We start from the raw sequence: 15,113 nt of genomic DNA, 5'->3' as shown, positions 1-15,113 counted from the left end.
AAGCCTCGTCGTCTGATCCATCTTCTGGAGAAGATGGGGTTGAGATGTTGACTAACAATAATGCGAAAGTGGGCTGGTGCTCCATCATGCATCAGCCACATTACTTGTCATATTGCCTAAGGCACATTCTGAAGCAAAAGAGGCAGATTGTTCTACAGGAATTCCAGATACGTCTCCATTAAGGCATTGTGGAAGAACAAATGTTCCAAGTAGGTGGTCGCCAATAATCCCTGCCCAAACATTGATGCTGAACTGTTGCTGATGAGACGTTTCAACCATTCCCCGAGGATTGGCTGTAGTCCACAGATGACGATTCTGTAGGTTGAAGATGCTATCTCTACCAAAGGTCGCTTCATCGGTGAAGAGGACTGACGACAGAAATCCCAATATGCTCATGGCCTCTTGCAAAAACCAGCGAAAAAACCGTTCCCTTGGAGGAGAATCCTATGGATCATGCTGGCGGGCCACTTACCTGGAACTTGTACTGTGGTTGTTCTCAATATCGTGTAGCACATTTTCCTCCAGATCTGGTGTACGCACATGCCGCAGCTGCCCTCCATGTTCGCCTGTATGAAAGGACCCATGCTCACAACAAACACCCAAAAATGGCTGCAAAGCTTTTGTGGTTTGGGTGGTGCTGTCTGTCCAGGTACGTGGCTCGATAAATCTGTGCACCCTCTCGACCGTTTCTATCTGCTTGACCGTATACAAAGACCATCTCAGGTTGTTTCTGGTATGAATAATGGGCCATGGTGCTTCAACGTAGCTCTAATTGCACAATCTGCAACACAAAAAAGGACACTGTGAGTGTTGTTATGAGAGGATGATGTCATTCTTCAGTGCAATCTACCTTGGCAAATATGCATTTCCGGATATATGTTGATATGAACTTTTTTGTTCCTTTACCTGTCAGGAATCACCTCCTGAAGTTTGTCCCTATAGTTTCTGTTCACCCTGTATATCAGATGTATTAAAGCATATCTAACATCTTGTGCCATCATATTATTTTTTGTAATATAATAGGTGCCACTCTGTGTATGTGTGTTTGTGTGTGCACGTGCATATAGATACGTGCGTGCACGTGTGTGCGTGCATATGTGTACAATTTTTTTTTTACGTATTATCTTTCTATATTGTAGAGTATTTTTTTAAAAAAATATGTGCCAGAAATATAAATGAAACATAGTTTTATTTATAATTGGGGAAAGAGACGCGGTAGTATATAAATATGGAGAAACTAGTACTCACTTTATCCGCAAAACTGTTTTTTCTTCTTTAATTAATTTCAATGGCCACTGCCACTATTCTGGTTCTGAACAAACTAAATAGCATCCATCACAGGCTCAAGTGGAACACGATAAGATCAACTTCCTGGACATCACAATCAGCCATGCACTTAACAAATTCATAACCACTGTCTACAGAAAACCAAATGCGGGCAACCAATACATACACGCTCTCTCTAGCCATCCCCCCCAACAAAAAGCTAACGTGTGGCTGAACTTTTATCGAAGAGCCTTCTCCTGCTACTGCAGAGAAGAGGATCTACGAGAAGAGATAGCCACCATCACTGAAATAGCCCTGAAACATGGCTACACAGAAGCACAACTTTCCACTTGGTGCAGTAAAGAGGAAATACAGGACAGGCACCCTAACCAGCCACAATCAACCCCAGCCACAATCAACCTCCAACAACCAATATAAATGATTTGCCTTCCCCTACCATCCCACCACATCCAACCGCATATCCAAAGCCCTTCTCCCATATGGCATCAAAGTAGTACACAAACCCAATGCCAAAATAGCTGATAAACTATGTGGCGATTTATTTGAACTCCTTCATTTAGAGAAATAAATATGTAAAAACCGTCCACAATCTTCCACGTTGCCACTTTTCCTCCTCGTTTACTCAGTGCAGGGAACGAAATGATATAGTTCCTTAATTGCCCACGAGTTGGCAGCACGAACTATGGTATGAACTTGATACGCCACTTAGCGATGACTTTCAGTCTTACTACTTTCCAGATGCAACGCAGTGCTCTCTCCCTCCCCTACCTTGACAGACGTAGCACAACTCGCAATGGAATAGCACGTGCAATCTGAGAGAGGCAGTACGAGTTAAAATCATGTGGAACTTTGATCGAATTGCAACTGCATGCAAACTGTGTTTGACTGCCGAGAAGGAACATGATTTTTAGAATTCTGTGCATGCATGTTTCTTGGGAATATGTACAGAATTAGATGAAGGACTGAGTATGCAGAGAATTTACAAGAACGTCATCAAAGAATCCTACAACAGATTTACCATGACGAAATCTTAACAATTGGTTATGTACTCCATGTTGCTTGTGAAAGGAAGAAGCCAGACTGGTAAAGCAGTATAGTATACCGTTGGATTGCCATGCATTACGAAAGGATTTGACTATGCAAACTGATACACAGGTACGAGTGGTGCTTTTACTGTTATAAGTCAAAAATTGGCAAGTGTGTTTTTTCGGCAAGTTGCTCACCCACCAATTACTTTGTCCCCCACCATGAATTTGGTAATCCTTGACGTAGAAGTAAAGTGCTGCTAAGATTTAACGTTAGACGCATTATTGACATGATTAATTACTTTATACGTGTTTGTGCAACATATTTGAAATAACGTCGCATTTGGATACTTATGGAAAATTGCGACGTGTCAATTTGGTAAATGTACTGAATGTGCCAAGCTACAAAAAGTGTAATTTGATGATTTAATGTTCGTATTTGTGGCGGTCCACAATAGTGAAATTGTTAATTAACATGCAATAAAAATCCTTTGTTGAGCGGCGAAGAACGGTGAATGCAAATGACTACTGATGCAAGATTTTGTTGAAGTTGGAAAAGTCTAATGTAAATTTCTTGCGATCTTAATCCTCGTAGTTAAATTTTCCCTCATGAGCATCTAAGTCAAATATATAGTACGTGTACATGTATATAACTGTTTCTTGCACTTTAATCATTAAAAATTCCATTGTTGGTTTGTTACTCACCTAAACACACCATAGGTTATACTGAGATAATTGTTATTGTTAAAGTCGACAAACTTTAAAATGACCTGCTGTCATATATATATTTTGATAGATTTTTGCTGGACAAAAATATGAATTGGGTCATGTAAATTGTATTTTAATGCAGTAAATTAATTTAATTGGCGACATATAAATAAGTCGTTATTATTGTTGTTACTATTCATTGATAATTTAATCTACGATCAGTTTGCCAAAGAATATTTGTAAATGTTAGAACCAAAGTGTGCGTAGTGATTACTAAAGATGAACTACAAGATTGTGCTTGAGTATTTTTGTTGAAACTCTTGCAAATGATTTGTTATCTGTAAAAAGGATCTACGTTATTGTTAATAAACCAGTCCTAGTTAAAATTCTACGTGTGTCTTGTAATATCATTGCAAAAATACCCTCTAATGAGCGTAACCAATGACTCCATGCTATAAGAATAAAAAGGAAAGGTGAAGCCAATTTTTGATATTTTTGGTGAAGGTGTTGTAGTTAGACATTTGTAGTTAGTCAATGTTTAAAAATGCATCTTAGAAATATGAATAAATATTGAACGCTCCGAGAATACACATTTTAGGCGATAGAGAGCATCTCGCAAGTTGTAATAATTTCTCTTGCAGGTTTCTGTGAACCCTATCTTTTTTGATTTGCGAAATTTGGGCCAAAAGCACTGAAGTTCATTTTAACTTTGAGGTGTCGCACAACAGTACGATGCTAGCCTCCAACGAAGCAATTTGTGCGTTCTGCTAAATTTTGATACTTTATACTTCCTGCCTCTCATTTGTAAAATTGTAGCTTCCACTTATTATTATTAGCATAGAGCAGAATGTCACAACTAAACAAACACATACGGTATTTCCTCTCCCCCCTTGTTAACCCAGGTGTGTACGATGCAGAGTGCAAGTGCAAGGCACATTACATTGGCAGATCTGTCAATGAAAGAATCCAACAGCACCTAACGGATGCAAAAAAAAAGAAGCCCAACAGACTACTGGTCTTACCAAACACATCAAATACCATAGCCATAAAATTCAAAAGTTACAAGTCAAACACACTGCCCACACACTTGTAGACACCAAAATCAAGGAAACGCATACCATAATGCACTTCCCGCATGAGCTGAACGTTGCTAGCGGACGGGCACACCACACTTGGATTCCCCTACTACGACAATTAACACCGAGAAATAGCAGACAAAATGGATGCAGACGTACAGTTAACAACAGCGCATGTAGCGGCGGCCGGAGAACTACAAAGAAAAGATGCACGCCAAGCAACAGTACAGCGAGTTCCAACGAGGATGGTGGCAGTGGCCACTGAAATTAATAGAACAAAGAAGAAGAAACAGTTTTGCGGATAAAGTGAGTACTAGTTTCTCCATATTTATAGTTTTATTGCTAGCCATAATCAGAAAGACTGGCTGAGGATATTGCAAAAACTATTACTAATGCTATTACATCTGCAATTCGATCAATTCCCAAATACCAAGAGCTCATCCAAGCATGAGTGGCCCCAATATATATTGACACGTAGGAGTGTCACCCGTCGATTGAGAAAGCGCTACCAAAAGGCTGCTACAGAAAGAGACAGGTTGTTCTTTTTGAAAAAATATCGGAATTCCAAGCACATCTACTCTTCCCTTATTGAACAGTACAAAGTGAAATCATGGTCAAGGTTCGTTCAGCAGGAGATTGAAAGAAATCATTGTGGGAAACCATACAGAATGGCCTCGCAGAGGAGCAGGCAAAGGTTTGCTCCCATCCCAATGAAGAAAAGTGAAACTACTTATACTAAGACCTGGGACGAGGCAGTTTCCTACTTGATGGAAAAGTTACTTCCGTTGGATGATCCTCTTCAAGACACTCCAGAACAGCGAATCATCAGAGCGAATGCAAATAATAACTACAACAATCAACTGATGGTGATAACGTTCGCTCAAGAGGAGATTGCGCTTATTATCGATAGATTGAGAAATAGGAGTGCCCCTGGTCCTGACAGCATTTCAAATGAAGTCATCAAGATTTTGAAGAACAACTTACTTGGTGATCTTCAGCTACTTTATAATCAGTGTTTACTCCAGGTGATCTTCCCCAATATGTGGACATTGGCCAGACTTGTGCTCTTTTTAAAGGATGCTAAAAGAATCCCAGTTCTCATCAATTTATACAGGCCGATATGTTTATTGGACACCCTGGGAAAAGTTTTTGAAAGACTTATTGCCAAATGCTTAAACGAGAGATTAATCCTTAGCTACAACTCTGAACGGCAGTATGGCTTCCAGAAGGGATGCTCTACTGAGGATTCAATTAATATGGTGACAGATTGTACAACAAGATCTCAGGAAATATGTCCTTGCAATAACTATTGATATAAGTGGAGCGTTCGACAACGTCTGGTGGCCGTACTTGCTTGGAGAACTTCAAAGACTTCGTATACCAATGGCTTTATATAATGTTATAAAGGATTACTTAAACAATAGGAGTGTCCAATACATATGGGGTACAGCCAGTATAAATAGAAATATCAGTAAAGGCTACCCTCAAGGTTCCGTATTGGGACCCATACTGGTGGAGCTCCTGCACATGACTGACGTAACTGATGTAGTTGCATACGCTGATGACCTACTAATTATCTTCAGTGCCAACAATCATAGAAACCTTGAAACGAAGACTAATAATGTTATGTTAAGGCTTGAAGAATGGTCATCAAAAAGTAAGCTAACAATAGCTACTGAAAAAACCCATCAGATATTGCTAAAAGGTAAACTACAGAGATCTCCAGTAATAAAGCTTGGAAATTGTTCCATTCGAGCTGCCTTGGAAGTCAAGTACCTAGGAATATTAATCGAGACACAACTGGGTTTTCGCTCTCATATAGTTAATGTCTTGACGAAAGCAAAAACCACTATGCATAACATCATGAGCATGGGTAACTTGGCATACCGCCTGCCTTTTGACATAGCAATGCTATATTACAGAGCGGTGTTTGTGCCGACCGTCTGTTATGCATTCTCTACCTGGGCAATGATGACCCTCAACCAATATGTGAAAGTCAAGTTACGGGCAGCACAGAGGAATATCTTCTTGAAAATACTGGGCGCCTTTCGGACGTCCGCTACAGCTGCTGTAATAGTAATTGCCGGTGTTCTTCCACTCAATTTCGAGGTTCAGAGATATGCAGCCAGATACTGGCTGAGGAAAGGGCAGCATAATAAGATCCTAGCCCTTCTTGGTCAAAACCTCAACACATTTCAGGACATCGATCAACACTTAGAAAATGCCTGGAAGATTGAATGGGAACAGCATCCCGGTTCCGGACGTACCAAAGAATTTCTGCCATCGGCGAAGATAAGACCTAAAAACTCCTTCCGACCATCAAAGGGTCTTACTCATTTCATTACAGGGCATGGCCCTTACGGTTCCTATTTAAAGAGGTTTGGACTAAGATCTGATGACAAGTGCCAGAAATGTGGAGTAATAGATACACCGGAACACGCCCTTTTAACTTGCGATGAATTTGGCGTCTGAGGTCTAATTTAAGAAGAGGCTCATTCCAGCAGATGGCGAGCTGCCAGCAGACCTTCAATATCGTCAACAAGCTTGCAGATATAATATCAAGCTATGAGGAATTCGAGTATAGAAGATCTGACCCAACAGAGAGAGAGAGACTACTCCTGGCTCGACTATACCTAGGACTGTCACAGTTCAGGATGTACCTAGGAGATCAACTCGAGTACTGAGATCAGCCATTACTGTGACCACTGATTAAGATCATCAGCAAGAAGAGATCAGGTACTATGAGACAGGACCAACTTCCCTTAACAAGACGTTTCTTCATAACTTCCATTAGAGGTAAACAGCTGGAAGAACTCGAAGATGATTCATAGTGCAGACCTGATTCCAACACGAGTGGATGCTGTGCAGCAGAAGATGACCAGGCACTCCTTAAGCTTCTGGGAGAACCATTAGTCCATCTTACTTTATTTTATCTTCTGCATCCTGTGGTGGGCCTACTTGGTCAGCCCGCAGTTCTCATCTTGTAAATTTTCTGTATTATTATATTCTTTCTTACTGTAATGTATTCCATGCTATCTATTGTTTCTGGTGGTCTTCATTTGAAGGCCACTCCAGTTTTCTACGGGCCTTATTGGACCATGAATTATTCTCTCTATATTTTATGTATTATATGTTATTTTATATTTATCATATGAATCTTATTCTATATTATACTTATGTATTCTCAAACTCTAATTTCAAACATCTCAGTTTTATCTTAGGTATCGAGATCTATATTACTCACCTATCTTCTTATTTAAACTGGTGTAGAAGCGGAGATTTCCAGAACCTAGTTAACCACTCCAAAGTATATCCTTCACTCCAGGAACACGAAGAATACCGCACTCAGCAGAAGCACTAACGACAAATGATAGTGAGAGTGGCGAGTGGTGGCGGAGGTTCGAACCTTCGTGTCCTTGTTAGTCATAATCTCAAAATTGTACATGTATGAATGTATGAAAGTTGATTATCCACTGTAGGTACATGTTTATTCCATATTCCAGTTAACATACACTTTTTTCTATTTCAGGAAGGATTTCAGCCACTTTGGTATTGAGGTTCCATCACTTCCTCAAGTTGAAGATATAGAGAATGATTTGAACAAACATGTAGCTATGTGGTCATTGTTTGATGAGTTCAACCAAGGTGTGTTAATGAGAAAAAAATTGTTCGATTTTATTTATATTTAAATATTATATAAATATATTTCTATGTAAATTACTGTATTTACGCATGTATAATGCATGTGCGTGTATAATGCACATCCTGGTTTATGTCTTGTATATATTGCGCAGTACAATCCAGGTTCAAGAAATTGCTTTCTTATATGTAGGTCATAAAAAGCTGTTGCTATGCAGATCAAGAGTGAATGACGTGAAACCTATTCAGTGAGCCACCTGTTGCTATGTGAACCAAGAGGAGAATATCCTCTTGTGTAAACAAAAAGTGACCAACCCATGCCACCTCTGCCCCTCTCCTTCCACTGTGTTTAGCATCTAAAAGCTTTCACTCTTTAACCACCTTATTTATTCTGTAATATAAAAAGTGAGATCAAAATTATGTTGTGGATTTGCAGTGCTCAGGAAGTTTTTTTTTATTATTTCTTGCCCAACAAATCCCATATGACGGGAGGTGCATGCTTGAATTCTGCCAGAATGGCACTGCTTTTCTTGGTGTCGCAGAACGTTACATTACAAAGTGAAAAATCATGAGAAATAGCCTTCAAACTTTTATACGTGGTATTGCTCATTCCTCCTTTACTTTTTCTAAAAAACTTCAAAATACATACTTTTCCATGATTAACGTAACATTTATACGAGGCACATTCAGGACCCTCAAACTAGCAGTTAGCAGCACAAGATTTCTTCCATTGAGGCATTTACACACTCCATATATGTCATATTATGTGGCCAGTATTACATTTTAATTATTAGTTTCTTTTTCCTTGTCTTTTCTTTCATCCAAAGTACCGTGCGTTCATTTCGATCTGCAGCCGAGAGATCGGGAAAAGCGTGGCGGGCGGCGCTGACGGAGATGCCGACATTTGCGGCCTGTAATGCCCGCTTATTTTTATAGACATATGCAGACATTTATATAAATATTGCAAAACGATCACTAACCTGTGTTATAACACGCAAAAGTTCTTCTGTAATTCATCCAAGTTCTGCTCTTATATACACAAATAAATACGCTATAGAAACGATGTTAAGAGCCACAGATAATAAAGCATTTTAATCATAGTTATATCCTTGAAAGAGTTTTGTGGCCATGGGAATCGTTTGGAGGTTTCGAATGTGCAACACTGTATCAGGATTACACTGCAGACGAAACCGATAAAAGTGAATGGTTTTCGTGAGCTTCCTTGCAATCCAAAATATCCGAGCTCGAGTTTTTTGTTCCTTCGCGACTAGATGAAGACAGAGTTGTAAATATAGTGGCGAGCAATGTAAACCAAGAGCGTGTTAATTTCGTACTGTGCGCAAGAGTGTTATTCTTGGTTACTTGCAGTTACTTGTTTGTGTTATTGTAGTGTGTATGTGTGACGTGTCAGTGAGACGATTGGAATGCCAGCCGCAAGATTCACGTTAGAACAAAGATTTTTTTATGTATGACACGTACCTACGTGAAAACAAACTCGTGTCGAGACGTGTGTAGGTAATTTGTACAGAAATTCCCATGCGTTTCAACTCCACACAGAGATACGGTTAGACATCTTGTCCTTAAATTACGAGAAACTGTATCGTTAAATTTTAAAACACCTAAGCAAAAACGACGGATTCTAACCGAAGCAAAACTCGATGATATTGGTGCAGCGTTAGAACGTTCTCCAAACAAACCTCTACGCCGTGTTTCACAAGAGGTGGGCGTGTCAAAATCATCGGCACATACAGTCACTAAGCTACTAAAATTAAAACCATACTCTTATAACACAGGTTAGTGCTCGTTTTGCAATATTTATATAAATGTCTGCATATGTCCATAAAAATAAGCGGGCATTTCAGGCCGCAAATGTCGGCATCTCCGTCAGTGCCGCCCGCCACGCTTCTCCCGATCTCTCGGCTGCAGATCGAAATGGATGCACGGTACTATAAGAATCAGAACATTCCTTCATTTTGTGATGAGCTTATTTCAACCGCATTGCACATTAGTGTCGCCATCTTGAATGGAATACTGTTGCCATATTCAGAAACTGCAGAATTTAAGCTTTACAATGATATACTGGAAGAAAAGAAAGTATGAATGATAGAGCAATGAAATTTCAGAGAATTGAAGAAAAACTCACAAATTTTATTTTCCACACACTAATACACCTCCACATGTGTCCCATTGGTAGCACGAACAATATCCAGTCTGTATGCAACTTCTTGCCATGTTCTCTCCAACATGTCTCTTGTTACTGTTGCAAGCGTATCATGTTTGCGGGTAACTCTGGGATGTTATCCACTGTAGTCGCAAACACACAATCCTTGATGTAACTCCAGAGGAAGAAGTCCAGCGGAGTGAGGTTAGGTGAACATAGCAGCCACCGTATCGGTCCATCGCGTCCAATACAGCGATTAGGAAATGTCGAATTGAGGGACCTCTGAACATCCAGACTCCAGTGTGGGGGAGCTCCATCTTGTTGGAAGATGATGTCCGGTTGGAGAGCAGCTACCTGGAGGTACACAAACTGCTCCAACATGTCCAAGTTCACAGTCCATGCGTTATGCCAGTTGACAATCCCCGACACGTGAAACGTTGCTTCGTCTGAAAACAAGACGTTGTCAAGGAAGTAAGGATTCATGTTGATACGCTGCAGCATTTCCATACCAAATTCTTTGCGATGCGGCTTATCATCTAGCTTCAATTGTTGCACAATCTGCATTTTATTCGGATACAACCGAAGCCGCTTGTACAAAACTCGATGCATTGTTGTTGGAGGCACATTCAATTGCCTAGATGCCTGGTGGATGGATTTACTCGGGCTTCTCTGAAACACCGTTCAAATTTCTTACCTTTTCCTCTGACACACGACGGCTAGCTCCAGATTGTTTTAGGACACTGCCGGTTGTTAAAAACTTACTAAACCACAGCCTAATTGATTTAGCATCAGGTGCAACGCCTCGTACACTCTTCTGAAATTTCGTTGCGTTGCAATCACAGATTTTATCTCAGCATACCACACCACTGCCTGCGCACGTTGTTGAACAGTCACCATTTTTATTTATGCGACCGTGGTGCTGCGTAGTGAGCAAATGGACAACTTCAAGTCATGAAAACAAAACTTGAAGATCTGGCCTTTCATTTCGTGTTACAGATATTATTCGTTGACAGTAATTAATTGAAATTAGGGAGATTTAAATGGAACACATTGTATAACATGATAGGGTTCCGTAAACATGAAAAATCAATGCAAGTTCCACAAAATCATGGAATGAGGCTGAACAGTTTCATGTTGGCTATCGAAAATATTCTGTGCATAATACGCACCACAGGTTTTGGGTGCAAAATTTTGGAAAAAAGTGTGCATTATACATGAGCAAATACGGTAACTATTTTACATGTATAAGGTATCACTTTTTAAATAATGTGATAACCAACAACTTTACCCATCCAGTATTTCCATAAAATAGTCTATAATTGAATGCACAATTGTGTTATGTTGTTATTGTTCTTGAAGATTTACAGCATAATTCATGAACTTGTTTTTGTATACTAAGTGTGACTGTCCCCGAAAATATTCCTAAAGTTTGGGTTGAAGTTATATAAAGTTAATTTTTTCTTTAATAAACAAAGAAAGAAATAAAAATCTTCATTTTCAGGTAAAGGGTTTACTTTAAAATTGTATTACCTCTATATTTTTTTTAGATTTTAATATATGTTATAATTTAATTACGATGCTCATCAGTGAAAAGAGTCCCATTCTTAAACTGCGAGTCCAGTCCAGTCTTGATTAGCATAAAGTGGACGGACTTAACTAACTTTGCAACTCCTTCAAACTTTGGAAGTATCATTATTTGCTTTGTTAAGACTATCACATTGTTTGAATTTGAATTTTGGTTTTGTTGTTTTAAATCTGTCTGTGTTAACATTGGAAGCTAATGGCAACCCTGCCAAATGCCCCTGGATGTTAGGCCAGTGCCTTTATTGTTGTGTTGGGTTGCATACATTGAGAATATATTTTAAGCACTTAAAAGTGCCAAATGCTCTTTAGAGGTACTATTTTTGTGAAAAGTTACTTTTTTTCATAGTATCTACCACCACCCAATATTTGTGGAAGTTGCTGTGTGTAGTTAAATCATTGTGGATACTTTTAAGAAGTACAGGATATATAATTTGGTATTTTTTTGTATTCTGTAATTTTTTCTCAATTAATTATTTCAAAATTTTCCTGACCTTTTCTCTCCCTGCTAATGAATTTAAATTACATTACTAGAATTGTTAGTACTAAGGTGGCCATCCAGACACCATAGTGGGTGATGCTTTCATCTTGAAATCAGTATGTATTTTGATAGATGGGAATCGTAGTGTGAAGCAAGAATTTTGTAATTCAGATGCCACTTACAAATTAATGTTCAGTTGTGATTATCTTCTGTGAGTGTTCAAGTAGACTTTAAGGAAATATTGTTTTGGTATTATTATAATGGTTTTAAAGGTTTTTAGTACATGTTTTTTATGTATTGAGCATGGAAAATCTGTTGAGTGACTAGAAGTATTCTTCCTATGGGCAATATTAAGATTTTAAATGAGGCAAGACAAGAATGAAGAAAGAGAACAGATTTGGGGAAAAGAAATGTGAGCTGGTAGGAACGTGTAATTTATAAACACTATAATTTTAAATTAAGTGGATTATACTTTCTTTGTAGGTCTTAAGGGCATGTACAATGAGGAATGGATAGTATTCCGCAGTAAGAGCTACAAATTTGAAGAATTCCTTTCACAGTGGCAGGAAAGGTTGAAATCAGATGGAGAAACTACTTCAGTCACTGTGCGGCTCCTCCAGGAAGTGGAAAAGTACAAGGTAAAACAATTATACACTTCTTCTTGTGAAATATTCAGCTGTCCCTTAATTAATTTCATCATATCATCACTTATCCTCATCTTCATGATTTGCCAAAAGTAGCAGAAAAACGAAGAAAAATATACCAAATCAATCAATCAATCAGTAATTCTTCAGTGGATCCCTGATTTTACATTCCCGGATCTTACATTTTCCCCCATTATACACTCAATCTTCATGGTCCAAATAGAGCAAAATTCTACAAAATTTTCCTCGATTTTACATTTTTCTGCATTTTAAGTTTTTGTGGCTTGGTCCACTGAAAAACATAAAATCGAGGTTCCACTGTATGTACTGCTTGCATTGGTTAGTTAAAGCTGTGTTAAGTAAATAAATATAAGAAACAAAACATGATAAAACAATAAGTCATATTTGTCAGAAATTGAGCTTTAAATCCACAGTTGCTTTTATCAATTGAGTTCCTAAGTTAACAAATAAGAAATACAATTTTCATGCTCCAAGTCAGATGTGACTATCTGTTGAGATGCTCTCATGGATTTTCCTAACCAACTTCTGCGCAGTATCGACGTCCAGTGAATTTTATTTTAGTTATGGCTCATGATAGTAAAATCGAGTACATGATGTTCTTATTCTGCATTGTTTTACATTTTCAGGATGTTCTGCCACTGCTGAAGTATGTTCGAGGAGATATGTTCAGTGACAAACATTGGTTAGAAATGTTTGGTCTTCTGGGAATGCCAAGTAAATCAGTGGAAGCTCTGACATTTGGTGATTTCCTTAATGTTAAGGAGAATATAGTTGCTAAAGCAGAACAACTCAGGGTAAGATTACATTTAATTTTTTTGCAATATTTTTACTAGGGATGGGATGATATGAAATTTTGGCTGATATCGATAAATTACCGATACAAAATTTTCTGATACTGATAACAGATATTCTACCGATCCAATATAAAATCATACTAAATCTAAGATATTAATAGATATATTGGATCGGTAATTTTACCGATAAACTGATACACCGATATGCCTAAATCGGCCGATACCAATAGAGTACCGATTAATCTGTCCAATCCCTAATTTTTACTATTACATTAGGCTAATAAATATGAAACTATTTTCAATTTTGTGCTTTCCTAAGATTGATGTTACTTTTAAGCTTTGGAGTGTTACCTTGAACTTAGTTTGTTTTAAACTTTTGCCTGACTGTTGTTACTATTTATATAGAAATAATATGTCATGTAATACCGAAGTACAGGGTGGGGCAGAAAATCATGATGATTTTTAAAATGATATGACAAAGTAAATATGAAGAGTTTGTCATTATTCAGAGTGGCGGCAAGCACACCTGGCAGCGAGAGCTCGCCTGCCGGCAAACATAGTGCAACATCCACGTAACTGGAAACGCTAGCTATGTAATGAAATAAGTTCGTAGAATTACATGGACAGTTACAATTAGAATAAACACGTACGTTGTTATAAGAGGCATTAGAAATGTTATCCTCCTGCATCCTAACGTTTATGGTATCTTTTTAGCACATTTTCACTAACACGTATCAGTTTCTCTTCCGAAATTGCTTCAATTTCTCTCGTGATATTTTATTTCAATTCTTCTAATGTATTGCTTCAGGTTTAAAAGCTTGGTGGCTTGCCACGCAGACGACTCAAAAATGTCTGTTTCTTGTGCAAGGCACCGGGGGGATTTTTTAGGATTATGTTCCAATTGTGCTCTAACGTCGTATACTTTCTCCTCAGTAAGCACACGTCGTTTCACCCTTCGCTTCTTATCAAGAACAAACCCTGTTTCCCTAAATTTGTTTACAAGTTTTCACACATTGTCTCTGTGTGGAATGGGAACATCTGGGAATTCTGGTGCGAAATGCCTTATAACTTCCTTCCCTACAAGAATTCGTAATGACTTAAGAGTTCTACATAAAAATTCATTATTTGAAGTTGTACGGATAGCGTGGCATTATTAGACTGCAGAAAAGCACCAATATCTAATACGTAAGGTGAAATAAAACAATCAAAAACACTTGTAAACACTTTAACACTTCACAAACACGTGCAAACTGGACACTTGCTATCTAGATACTGAAGCACTGACACGTCCAGTGCCAAGGTGGATCTAAATGCCAGCAGTCGCGCTCCCACCTGCCTGGTGACCAGGCCGCTGCTCCGTGGACGACTCGACCATGAAGTCACTGTCTTTATAATTTACACCAATGTTAAGTGTGGAAAATAACATCTTACAAATGGCACCCATTGTGGTCCATACACTGCTGGAGTTGGTCGCTGCAACTTCTCTTTTCTGGGGAAGAAAAACCTGCTGATTGTTGTTTTGTTGTTGCGTCCATGTGGTGGGGTTGTGGGAAGAGAGGTGTTGGTGATTCCGCTCCTCATTAACTACCATTTCAGTCACCATGGCCCCATGAAACTCAATGCAATGTGCTTTCAGTGTTGAAACGTTTTTCAAAAACAAAAGCAAGATGTTATTTTCTGCACTTAATTTTGGTGT

General features: G+C 38.6%; 1 protein-coding gene across 3 annotated transcripts in view; it reads left to right on the top strand.

The window, feature by feature from the left end:
- The window catches only part of btv (dynein cytoplasmic heavy chain beethoven), a 223,963-nt gene that overhangs the window by 60,023 nt on the left and 148,827 nt on the right, over nt 1–15,113 (top strand). For all 3 annotated transcript variants that reach the window (XM_083144201.1, XM_083144199.1, XM_083144200.1), the window contains exons 23-25: nt 7,626–7,741; nt 12,442–12,596; nt 13,250–13,417. In XM_083144201.1, coding sequence (XP_083000327.1) covers nt 7,626–7,741; nt 12,442–12,596; nt 13,250–13,417 — 439 coding nt within the window. The remainder of the gene's footprint in view (nt 1–7,625; nt 7,742–12,441; nt 12,597–13,249; nt 13,418–15,113) is intronic.

The sequence above is a fragment of the Lepisma saccharinum genome, chromosome 1, assembly GCF_977018435.1.
Source record: "Lepisma saccharinum chromosome 1, izLepSacc3.1, whole genome shotgun sequence".
Lineage (NCBI taxonomy): Eukaryota > Metazoa > Arthropoda > Insecta > Zygentoma > Lepismatidae > Lepisma > Lepisma saccharinum.
The sequence above is the reverse complement of the archived record's forward strand: the minus strand, read 5'-3'. Positions and strand labels throughout refer to the sequence as shown.